We start from the raw sequence: 13,611 nt of genomic DNA, 5'->3' as shown, positions 1-13,611 counted from the left end.
TTGCACAACAGTGCAGGAAAGGGAAAATCACTCTAACCAGCACTACTGTGCAAAACCATGCAACAATAAAAAAATAAAAAGCACTGTCAAGTAAACAGTAAAACCACATACTCCTCAAAGAAATACTCCCACTGCCTTAAAGCCATTCCCACACACTCACCCACTGCTAGAAAAATAAACTTAAAACACACACACAAAACCACAGCTGATGAAATGTGACCTCAGTCTTAACACCTCTAACCCAGTCAGTGATGACGCTAAGGCGAAACCTGGTTTGCTGGTGAGGTGACTTGGCCTGTCAGCAATTAAAGTTGGACTATGCCTCTATTCCTGGACTCCTTGTGTTCTTCATGGATGATTACTAAGTATGCTGGTTTTCTTTGAGTAACATTTATTGCTGAAATACCGGGCATCTTTTATCACTGTGCACTGTGTTTGGTGTTTTTGGCAGTGTATTGGCAGTGTATAAATATATATATATATATGTGTATATATATATATATATATATATATATATATATATGTGTGTGTGTGTGTATACACACACACACACACACACACATACACACACACACACACACACACACACACACACACACACACACACACACACACATATATATTATATACATCCCTACAAATATACAGACATATGTGTAGAGTTAACTAGGCAGATGAGCTGGTCTTAGGATTCTTCAGACTTAATGAGCTTACTATGGTGGTAGGTTGCCATAATGGTTAAGGTGTTTACCTTACAAATACAAGGTGCAGGATTTGATTCTGACATGGGTAATTGGCTAAGCTTAAAATGGCCCACAAGGGTCATTAGCTTAGTATTAATTTATGCATATATTTGATGATATTTATAGTTGACAGTAAAGCATGCATTCATAAAGTTCAGAATTTGTAGCATAAATTTATGTACAAAACAAAAATATAAATACATATGCTATTTACAGCTGACAAGTTTTTTTTCTTTTGCTATGCAAAGTATCTGTTATACTGCTAAAGATAAGCAGTGAAGTATGCTCTTAGTTGTTGGCTTTGTAAAAGAACTGGTCATCATGGACCCTTTTCAACCAGAACCCAAGCCCCCATGACAGAGGTAAATACAGTATGTATTATTTAAGGATAATCAATTAACCCACATACTTTTGTGAGGTGGGAGAAAAGCAGAGGATCTAGAGAAAAGGCACAGAAACATGGGGAAAACATGCAGACTTTGTAGCTCAGGAGTGAACCCCTCACCAAAGAGGTGTAAGGTACAGCCCTGAACTAATTCACTAAAGCAGAAGTATTTACAGATTTTGAAGTACTATTTATATACTTTTAATACTAGTCTTCTAATTTTGAGTTAAAAGATATGCATATTTGCATATGTAGATTTATATCTCCCATAATGTCTGAGTTATGTTCCCTACCCTTTCCAAGTTGTAGCCTATGCAAACCTATTTATGTTATTATGACATATAAGAATTAGAGTATATTCTACTCACAGATTTTGTTGCTTTATCTTTGGACAACCTTAGTTTTGTTTTCTAACAGTCCAGGGTGGATTGCACTACATACTTGTGAAGTGTGATAATATTTTACTAATGGATTCATGGCAACACACCAGATGCTTTGCAGGAGAAAATCAAATCATCAAAACTGACTTACCACATCAGAAATTTTTCACAACAGCAACTGTTAATGAACTGATGGGACAATGTTCACTCCAACCCCAAGTCTGCATAGACACAGTGTAACACTGAGTTTCATCTTTCCAACATCAGATCCGTTTTAGTGAACTAACAAAGCAGGGAAACCTAAAGATAGCATCAAAGTCCTGTGCACTAGTTAGCAGAGAAATCTGTTCCCCATAACAAAAACTCTGGTGCGTGGTTATAAAATAAATTAAGAGCATGATCAACCATATAATGTTTTAGATAAATAAGGAAAACATTTACATAAATCATACAGAGACCCCTGGGAAGGTATATTCTGTTACAAATAGCTCGAGTCATCAGTAGTTTGCCTTCACAAGATATCAGCCATGTCACAAAAACCATGGTTTCATTTTTGGGTTAATAAAATACATCAGAATAATACACCACTGAGTTATTCATCAAACTATTAGTCTGCTATATGTAAGAGTAGCTTGTTAAATTTTAATAATTACTTGATATGGAATTATTGTTCTCTTGACTTCTTACAGATACATATTAATTGTTGTGTAATACTGTAACACTGTGCTGATTCATGGAAAAAGTGACATTTTTTGTGGAACCAAATTGTGGCCTACCACATCCTGTCTCAAGCATTCAGAGTCTTTTTAAAAGGAAACCAGGCTCTGTATTTTCATGTCTGTGATATCACTGTCATGTGTTGGCTGAATAAACTTCATGGCATTACAGAATCCACCTGTCTTACATGTCCTTTTTTGTTTTTGTTAAATTGTTCATAGAAACATAACATCTTTTCCATTTTAAGGGATTACATGAATATGTGTGTGTGTGTTTGTGTTTAATGCAATATAGTACTAACTGCATTTTATGTTTGCCTATGCAATGCCTCCTGTAAGAAATCATCATGCTGGCTTCTTCCTGTTTGTCTTTTGTTTACTTGCAGTGTACTACCAACATGATTTTAACTGCTAGTAACTTATTATTGTAGATCTGTGCATTTTATCATTTGTCTAGCAGTTAACTGAGCAGTGCTTTTTTGCTGAGCTGAGCAAGGCAACTTCACTTCTCTCATCACTCTATTTTCCTGTTAAGGCTGCATTTCATTTAAAATTGTGCAGACAGTTTCTTGTGATCATAGCTAGTCACTCATCAGGCTGCAAAGACATAATAACTACAAGAGATTCAGAACTTATTTAACTGTAGTCTTGAAAACATTCCACGTTTGATAAGCAGTGATTGTATAGTGCTGTGCTGGACACCTGGTGCCCATAAGTACGTATGGAACACAGAAGAGTCAGCAAAGAAGGCTGTTTATCTGAGTTCTGCTGGAGTGTTCAATAGTAGTGAGTCAGTTCTGGTCTCTTTAGTCAATTTTCTTAAGAGCACAACAGCTAACTAAATTGTTTATTCAGTGTCCATGTCCTTCCATAACCATAGTAGTTTGATAATGCTTATAACTGCTTAATTTTTAAGTGTAAGTAGAAATTAGCAAATTCACAACTATATGCACATTCCACAGATTCTCTGGATGTGGTTTAATATTTTGAATTCAGAACCATTAAATCCTAGTTTGAATTTAGTATCTTAGGTGACTGTAGATAAAGTAAGGATTTTACAAGCTTCTGCATCAGAAGTCGTTTTTTGCAGTTTGTTCCATACCTACAAAGGCACTATCCATTTAGTCACCTTAGTAAACTTGTTTATGATACTAAGACAATATGTACAATAAAGCACAGTGGTGTTGAAAAACAAGCAATGCAATGTAAAAAGTCAGGATTATCGCAGGTTCAAGATTTATACTTTCCAGGCTGTAGTATAGAAAACAGTGGGAAAATCCTGATATCACTGCCGCATTTCTAAGGAAAGCAGAGCATACCCTCGGCCACCTGCGTGATTGAATTGTTTGAGCAAAGATTCCCATACAAGTTTTCATGGTGCCTGCAGCAGCCCTTGGTCAAGTGAGTGTAAGTGTTTGTGTCCTCCACCTTATCTATGAAGGTATTAAGCTGTTTAACTCAGGTAATGTTTTTTGATGAGATATTTTGGATGCAGTACTATGGTCTGCTGAACAGTTGCTGTAATATGAGATCAAGGAAAGTGTTAAAATGCAGGCTTCTACCACCTTAATAGCTGGCACCCTAACAATATGGGGAGTGTGTGATGTGGTAGTCAGGGCTGCAAGTGTGGAAAGACCAGCACTGCCCTAAATCTATACCCCTTGCTACAGTTTTACATCTCCAACTGAGGAGGTCAAATATCATTCTAGAATACCTCCTTCAGAGGATCCCTGCTGCCTGGACCACAGAAAGGTGATTCCCTTAAGTTACTGAATGCCAAAGGGCAGATCCTTACATATACGAGTGTACATTCCACCATTGTCAATGGTAATATCTATATTATTGCTTTCTTGTAGCTAACACTGTGGGCAGTTCTCACCTTTCAGATGGATGCTCTAGTTTAGATATTCCAAATCATGGGGATAAATGAGAATCTTACCATATCTCAGCTGGCACTACTGTAGCTATTGGTTATACAGTGAATAACACAACAGAGATGTTTGTTCCCCCTGTAAGGAGCCCAGCTATATTTATAAAAGTTCTACTCCTCCTGCCACAAACATCAGCTTTGGCTAGACTTTTCCTAAGGGCTCTAGCACGTATGGCTGTCTCTCTTGCCATTTCTTTCTCATCAAGTTTTTTTTTTTTTTTTTTAATTTGTCCAAGTGTTTGGGGTTTTAGTACTGTAGCAGGAAAGAACCATATTCCTAAGTCAGGGCCAATTAAAATTTGTGAAGTCAGTGTTGCTTCGTTCCTTGATGTTTGCCTAATGCATTTTTCTGGGCACCAGCAATGTACCATTCCTATGGAGTTTATTGCTATTTTAAGGGAATTATGTGAATATACATGTATATGTGTGTTCTGCTACATACTGCAGTGGATATTGAGAGCATGGTGGTCAGAGAATTTTGATCCATTAAAATGTATGAAGACGATGTCCACTTTTTGCATACAATGCCTTCAAAGCCAATTTACCCTAACAAAAAACACTTATTAGGCAAAATGTTTGTAGAGAAATCTTCAGTACACTTCTTAACATGGCTTGCTTCTTGCTGTCTAGGTTGGGGGACATTGCAGTGGGTGTATGGCAAGGGAAGTTTGTCTCAAATGGAATCAAGGCAGTGCATCAATGTCCTGGACATGAAACAGCTTTGTTGTAAGAGTGTAAAGCATGGCTGTTGTACTGCAGATCAACAGCCAGGAGGAGGAGAATAGTGCTGCTAATAATACCTGTTTGGTACCCAGGTAGGCTCACTGGACACACAGCCCCTTCTCAGGCATGACCCGGAAACAATGTCTTGTTAAGTGCTGTGCTCAAGGTCACACAGCAGACAAACAAGGGCTGAAGGAATCAGACCCTGCACCGCAGGAACTGCAACTCGCAGCCGTAATCTATGCAACTATTGCCAGACACAATCATATGGTTTATGCTGGCAAGTGATGAAGGGTTGGGAATGGATCTTTCAGAATTACAAATTACTTTATGTGTTATATATTATAGGAGAGAAAAAGGTCTTGCAGATATATTAAGCAGGAACACCCTCTTAATCCATTTATCACTTTTCAATGCCTCAGTGGCAAAAATTGGGGTTGACTAGGTTGTTTCCTCTCTTGCCATTTCCATATGTCACAGGTTTTCCTCAATGATTTCATTTCCCAAAGAAAAGAGTAAGGATGCAGTGACTCGAACTTTAGAAAGAGGGTTGTATGCCTTCGCTCTTCTTCTGATGACAAGATTCTTTGCAACGCTAAAGCTACAAGGTAATAACAGCCCTGGTTATTCCTTATGGACTGAAACAAGTGTAGTCCCTCATGCATCAAAAGTGCCTTAAAATTCTTTTGCTTTGTCTCCCTTATGAAGAGCTTCTCTTAGTTCATTGTGCCAGGAAGGCATACTTGGACTGTCGTTCTCTCAGACTGACGGTCTGATATGTCCAGTTCCATTACTTTTTGTCCTTTAGAATTCTCTTACAGGGTGGCTTAAATCACTACCTCTTCCCTATGATCTACACAAAAAACAAACAGGGAAACTAGAACAAGTTTCTGTTATGATTTCTGCAAAGAATTGCAACCAATTTGTTGTGTCAAACTTCTCTTGTTCTTCATTACCTTTATGAACTATTTGATTAGGACTTAGCTTCTCCAAATTAAGATCAACCCCCATGCTACTTTAACTTAAGGTTTACCTGAAAGAAATTTCAAATTTCTTCACGTGGAAAGACTTTAAACCTTTGGCTACACAAAGGCTATGTAAATTTTCCTGAGGGTACTTTTCCATCTTGTATTGCCTTGCAGCATATAAATTATGCTAAAAAATACTCTTAATCCCTCTGAGCCTGCACTTTCTGCAGACTTCAAATTCCTGTCTTGGACGACTCTGTTCCTTACAGCACTAACAGAATGGAAGGATCTCAGCACCGCACTTACTTGAACTTACACAAAGATAACATTTCCTTGGATATTAACTCTTTCATTTTGCCAAACATAGGTGAACCTAAAGCATTTTATCTACCTGTCAGTCTTCTTTCAACAATAATCCAATCTAGGAGAAAGTGCACTTGTGTCATAAACTTGCCACAATTGTAGTTCAAACATGTCCATTGTTGCAGAAATGATAACTTCTTTTTGCCTCCTCTGTTTTAGTATGGACACAATCAGTTGATTATTTTTTTTTTCATTTTTCAGACTACGTAATAAATGAACAGTCTATACGTTTCTGTTAAGTGTTGAGTCATTGTTTTGTTCACTGCTGCGTTACAGATAACTTCCTGAGAATTCTGCTGCAGAAAGATTGTCATCCAGCTTGAGTTTCAAAGCTTTGCATTCTTCTACCTGATGTCCAGTCTGGAGAGAAAGGAGTGCAAAGCTGTAAATGTCAGGTTGGATGTCATTCTTTCGACAGCAAAAGACCCAAGAAGTTATCAGTACTGCAACAGTGAGCAAAGCAATGAAAATCAACTTTTATGGATATCTGTACACAGTTCCGTTATGATATAGCATGAAAAAAGGTAATTAACTGGTTGTGTTCCTTACTAAAACAGAGAAGACAAAAAGATTACTAACAATCTTGCCTAAATAGGTTTCAAGTTGTAGAGTCATAGATAGTGCAAGGCCACTGAGTCTTATGGCCATTCACTCCTTGCCAGTATCCTTCTTCAGGCTGCACCTTCTTTTGCAAGGAAGACCATACTAGTCAATCTCAGAGTATATTTGTAGATAACTCTTTCAGTAATCAAGGTTATGTTTAAAGGAAGATAGTGGGTCAAACTGTTTAATGTGTATTCCAGAGATTTGGAAGGTACTAGATTATAAACATGTCCTTTCACCATGATTTATTAATATTTTGGTGAATAATTAGTCCCAGATTTTAGCATTAGTGGAGATACTAGACTTGTGCAAAATAGCACAGTAAGTTAGATGGATATCTTCCCTCAATAGTCTGTAAGACACTTGATGAGAGGATAGAGCTTCCAGCCTCTCAGCACAGTGACATTAGGCCTGCGATATTTTTGGTTATGACTTTTTGGGGTCATTCTAATTGATATTTTTAGTGAGATACATCCCAGAGGGGGTATTGTAATTGATAATTGGCTTGATCAATGCTGAGTAATTACTGCTTTAGACATTAATGATATTTTTTTTTGCAATTAGCTGGGGTAACTAAAAGGATTTCCTGACAACCATTATCACATGATGGTCAAAAGAGAGGGAGCTAACAACCAAAGTACTTAGGTCCGTGACTACATTTTCATTTTCTAGTGGAGTATTGTCTACAGAATATGGTGAGGGGAGGTGCTGTCCACCAAATGTGATGACACTATGTGTTTTAGCATTTAGTTTCAGTTCATTTTTAGTACACTAAGATTTTGCTGTAGTGAGTTCATTCTGCGAGGCTTGGGTGTCATAGGGTGACTTAACAGCAACCTCCAGTTTGTAGTCATACTTATCTGCAAATTGTTAGTCAGAGGTCATGGTTCTTTCCTTAGAGATCTGAGAAGTAAATACCAAAAGGAAAGGTTCCAGTACGGTGCACTGAGGAACACCATTGGTCAATTTGCTGATAAGGCACCTGCAACTCTCAGTGTGTGGGTTTTATTTTTCAGACAGTTTGATATCTATCTTACTACATATGGATTGAATATTTTAAAGCATTTAGCTTTTGTCAGATATCACCATGGGGAAAGGTGTTGGAGGCCTTAGCCAGATCAAGATAAGCCATGTGCACTACATTGCCTCTATCTACAGCCTCTGCAATCCTTCTGAAGAAGTTTACTGAGTTAAATAGACAAGATCTACTCTTTGGAACAACAAACTGTTGAAGGTCAAGTCTAATAATTTCTTGCTGTAGCAGTTTATGATGTCAGATGATTTTGCATATGAGACTTGTAAGACTGTTTTTAATTACCTGGGTAAGTTGTAAGGCCACCCTACAGAGGGGCATCATAACTGCAGTATGCCACTCATCAGGGACAAATTCAGTAGCAACACTTAGGTAAAGCAGCTTAAGGAGTGCACGTGGAAGGGCATGTTTAAAACTATTAATTAAGCAACCAGGTATATTGTTGGATCCCACCGAGGAACTTTCAGTAAATTATCTTTTTTTTTTTTTTTTTTCAACAAACATCTTTATTAAATTTTCACACATGATATAGGCAATCTTGCATTTATACAAATGAAAAATAAACAACATGACATACTTTAGTTGCAAACAGTATATATCACAGACACCACTGAAACAACTGTAGTTGCAAACAATCTATCCAGTCATTGTCAGTTATGCATTATATGGCTCATTCAAATCCCACCTCTTAAACCTCAGTCCTGCCCTGCATACATTGTTCCCACAATTCCCATTTTTTCCTATGTAGTTTGCTCCCTCCCTTTTCTAAAGATGCCAGTTCCAGTTGTTTTATTTCAGTTACTATATTCACTACTTCTAGTAAAGTTGGTCTAGACTTTGATTTCCATTTTCTATTAATTGCTTTTTGGCAGCCGCCATAGTTCGACTCAGCAAGGCTTTACTATGTTTAGGCAATTCTGATTCTGTAGCATAACTCAAAAAATCATCTCCCAAGTCAATCCAAATAAGCCGGGAGTAGGTGGGTCAGATATATGGGGACCTTGAACAGATGTCACTAACTTTTATTTATGAATAATTTGACTATTACTTGTAGAGATGTCCTTGGACACTCCAGAGCTTTTTGCACATCAATTGCTTTCTTAAGTAATGATTCCTTAGTCAACATATGTTCATATGTCACCTGTCTATCCTTACCTACCTTTGTAGGACACTATAAAGTAAGCATGGGCAGTAAGTTGTCTTCCTTCAGTACCACAGCCATCACAGCTATATTTCTAGAGGAAAACCTTCCAAGCTGACTGAGCTGGGGAGTCTGTTTTGACAGTACTTTCAACCATAGCTCTTTGAAGTTAGGTTGAAAAATTGGAAATCCAAGACCATGAGAAGCAAAGATTTACAACTCTGTACACCATGGAAGCAGCAGCAGCCATGCTTGTTGGCCTTTTACAGACAGAAGCATACCCAGGTGTGTGTGTGTGTGTGTGTGTGTGTGTGTGTGTGTGTGTGTGTGTGTGTGTGTGTGTGTGTGTGTGTGTAGATGACTCAGCTACCCAACAGCATTACAATACTTATGCCAGAAGACTGTGAGACTAACACAGTATGTGGTGCTGAATGACACCATTAAGAAACATTGTTGGTGCAGACCAACCCTCCACCATCTCATTTGGATGGGCTCACATTTATCTGTCACTAATGAAGTCACTTGGCCTCAGATGGTGCAGTTACCTGACAGTTTTCAGCAGCACATAAAGACAGACCCTCTCAGTGTGACAACAGAAACATTTGCCTGTGTTGTTAAGCACAGTATATGTATTCAATGCCTATATACACATTAGCATTGTGAGTGTGGGTTTTTCCTGGTGTATATGCTATGCATGTCTCTCTGGGGATTTTTAGAAGCCCTTGATAGCCTGCATTCTGTATTCTGCAGGAATTTATTGCAGGCCATAACTAATCCCAGCTCTGGGACACTTTGCCAGATTTCTTGAATAGCTATCCAATTTTTACACAGGTTGCATTTCTGTATGCACTACACTCCGCATAGCTCCATGGTGCACAGCAGAGTGTGCTGCCTGTATGGTGTTTGCATTGTGTATTACTAAAAATAGTCCCCTTTTCTTCATGTTGATCCACATTTGTGTGTACCATGTGTACAACTGCTAACTCCTTACTGAAATATTGGGACTCGAAATACCGAATAGTGACAAGCCCAAAAAAAAGACCAAAAACACAGGGGAATAATGAAATTCAAAAATCACTCTTCTTCTTTATTTTGTTTTTTGCAGGGGAGCAAGTCCCCCAACCCCCCCAAACATATATATACCAACTCTGAGATCACCATACCTCAGAGAAAAGGGAATATTCCAAGAAATGGCATCTCAGACTTAGTATTTGTAAGTCCGATCTTTCGGCCATTCAGTCTTCACATTTCAGGACTCACTCAAGTGGTTCCCGACCCATGAATGCTACTAAGTTGCAAGAATGAATTTTATCATTGTATAACAACTTGTACAACAACTTCCAGGATGTAAACCCCACAAACGCCGGATCTATAGTAAATCAGCAAACGCTTAAAAAAGCTGATTTATCGACCCCATGTAAGCGAAAGCTTACAATCCCGAACACTTAGAACAGCGATTTTTTTTCCCCAGGGAAAAAAATCTCTGTTCCAAAAAAGAAAAAAAAACTTTAAAACATTACATAAAGTGGGGGACTTCGTCCCCCACACCCCCAGATATGGGGGGTCATGCCCCCCCACGCCCTACCTACTTAAATATACCAACTCTGAGATCGCACTACAGTGATGAAAATGGCAAAATAATAAAGGCGGCCAATGGATTTCTTTCCCAGGGAAAGAATTTGCTTATATGCCGTTTCGGTATTTTGCTGTTTTGTGCTTTCAAGTTCGATCAAGACGCATTTGAAAGAATGAATCTTCGATCATATAATAGGGAACCCAAATGCCACCCTGGACAGTGCGTGTTTGTGGACAGCATACCTTTTCAAATCTGAATGAACAGATACATTGTGAAATGGCAAGAATAAGCAAAAAAAAATAAATCAAACAAACTGATTAAAAATAGGTAAGCAACAACTGAACAAAATCTTATAACTTAAGGAAAAACATAGTAAACATGTTGAGGCTTTTTTTCAGTTTAATTCTAGCACATCCCATTCATGTCACACAAAATAAACACATAGAGGGCTTCAGCAAGATTCAATCCATCTGTGCTAAATGGCCAATGTGAGTTGGTCAGTTAGTATGATGGGGAGAATCTCAGATTTACAGACATGTTAAAACTGCACCGAGAGCTTCCTCATTGGCAGCTCATTACCATGTCTGTGAATGGAGCACTGTACTAAATCTGATAATGCCAGTGTTCTCCATACCGGTATGTGCATCATGGTAGCAATGACACCTCCCAACATGCACATGCAAACACACACTCAAGCATACACACACACACACACACACACACACACACACACACACACACACACACACACACACACACACACACACACACACAGCTTCATTCATGCCCCACAGACATGCACACACATACAAACAGATAAATACAGAAATGTACACATACCATCTCTCTTCTATACTTCCCTGTACTGTGATTAGTCTCATGGGTGTGAATTGATTAATCACTCTTTTAGGTTTGTCCAGAGCTGTGCCATTAGCAACTCCACCAGGCTGCTGCATTGCCATGTAGCTTCCCCAAACAAAACTGTTCCTTGCATTGTAGTCAGCACCAGGGGATGCTATAGCAGAAGAGCAGTCTGACTCATAAAGGCCTATCACACTGTAGAAACCTTTGAATTTAAGACTTCAACATTGCAGTAACTCTTTCTGAATTCCAGGGATAATGTTTATAAAGAATATGCCTAACTACACAGTTGAATCTGACTTGTGATGTTAGATTTAATTTAAAAAAAGGAGACTTAGCATGACATAGAGCTGTGCCTATGTACTACAACACCAATGCATCATGGTTAAACAGTTGAAATGCTGAGCCTGAATGCATGACTCAACAGTAAGGAGCCTGATGTAGTCTGATTATCTTGGCCTAATGGAAATTCAGCCTTGTTTTCTGTCTAGGTTTTAACATTAAAAACAACATTAGAAAGACAGTATGTGGGTTAATTTGTGAAGAAAATGATGATGAAGCCAAAATAAAAGGACAGAGAATAGCCAGCATAAAAGCACAGAATGATCTTACAAATGCTTCCTCATGTTTGTCCCTGTTCTCTACATCCTCTGTAGATTGTGAAAAAAGCATATTATATTCTTCCTTTTCAAAAATGGTGACAAACTGCTTACTCTGGTGTAGGCTATTGCACATTTAACTTGTACAAGGCTAGTTTTATTTTCCAAAATAACAAGAATTTATTAAATAATAATTATTACTTCTAAAACATCCCTGCTGTGAAAGCTTGTGTCTGAACGCTGCAAGGTATGGGTAAGAAATAATTTAGCAAATCTCTAGGTCACTAAAATAAATGTTTGCTTTTATTAACTAGGGTGTGCACGTATTAATGTGTGTGTGTGTGTGTGTGTGTGTGTGTGTGTGTGTGTGTGTGTGTGTGTGTGTGTGTGTGTGTGTACATATATGGCTTTATAAATAAAAGTTTCTTGCCAAGTCTTTCCAAAACTGATCTTAAGTACCCCTTGTAAAATGAACATGAACAAGTTCTCATCTTTATGTGCAGATTGGACTTAAAACTCTGAAAAATGCTAAAACTGATTATTTAGCAATAGTTTATTGCATGCTGTGAACCTTTTTTATTTTTTTCCTTACAGCTGTGTAAATTCACTGCTCCTGTTCCCCACTTGGCTGTTTATACTGGCTTTTGTGTTCCACCATCACCGACCAACCTTCTTCCAGCCTTTCCTGCACTGTGTGATACAACATTCCAGTCCCCTGGACACATTGCCTTACCTAATAGTGCTGTCTGTCCTTCACCCATTAGTGTAGCCATTGAAAGCACCCCTGCTTCAGAAAGAAAGTCAGAGGCAAATAGCGCTGTATCTAGCAATTTCCCTTCTGTTGTTGAAAGCACTGATGTTTCCATTGGTTCAGACTGTAGCATGACTAACCCAGTATTTGTAACTGCTGAAGAAAAGCCATGTCAGAAGTCCAAAATGGCAGTGACATTCAGCAGATTCTTAAAACGGAGATGTGTTAATTCACCAGTCTTTGCTACACTTTCTCCAAAGTGCCCCACAATGAATCATGGGAAGGTGCAGCCACTGAACAGAATGGAACAGAAACTACAGCAGAAGTCAAAGAATATAGCCAAGTAAGTACCACCCATATTTTCTCAGCAGTTTACAAATTAGTTATTTGATTTTGTTAATTAAAGTAGAACATTGATATCGCTGGACCATTTTCAGGTTCCTATGGGACACATTACATAATAAAATGTTATAAGATTGGAACAAATATAAATAAGAACCAGTATAGTGACTAGTTCACACAGAATAAACAGTTGTAATGTTGAAACACAAAAGTTCATCATGTTTGAAGCTCTGGTTAGTCTGACAGCATAGTTTAGCTATAAAGAACATGACTATATGTGTGTGTGTGTGTGTGTGTGTGTGTGTGTGTGTGTGTGTGTGTGTGTGTGTGTGTGTGTGTGTGTGTGTGCGTGCGTAGGGCAGTTGCCTGAATGACTTAAATATTGACAGCAAAAATACTTAATGTTCAAAACATCAAAAGTCAAAAATACCTAATCACAAAATACTGACAGTTAAAAATACCTAAACACAAAATATTGACAAACCTAACCACTTCCC

At 38.2% G+C, this 13,611-nt stretch overlaps 1 protein-coding gene across 1 annotated transcript in view; it reads left to right on the top strand.

Annotated features, from left to right (window-relative positions):
* The window catches only part of RGS9 (regulator of G protein signaling 9), a 1,872,571-nt gene that overhangs the window by 1,808,222 nt on the left and 50,738 nt on the right, over positions 1-13,611 (top strand). The window contains exon 18 of the mRNA XM_044085112.1: positions 12,616-13,115. Coding sequence (XP_043941047.1) covers positions 12,616-13,115 — 500 coding nt within the window. The remainder of the gene's footprint in view (positions 1-12,615; positions 13,116-13,611) is intronic.

Source organism: Protopterus annectens, chromosome 10.part0 (genome assembly GCF_019279795.1).
Source record: "Protopterus annectens isolate FY-2018-M chromosome 10.part0, PAN1.0, whole genome shotgun sequence".
Classification (NCBI taxonomy): Eukaryota; Metazoa; Chordata; order Ceratodontiformes; family Protopteridae; genus Protopterus; species Protopterus annectens.
The sequence above is the reverse complement of the archived record's forward strand: the minus strand, read 5'-3'. Positions and strand labels throughout refer to the sequence as shown.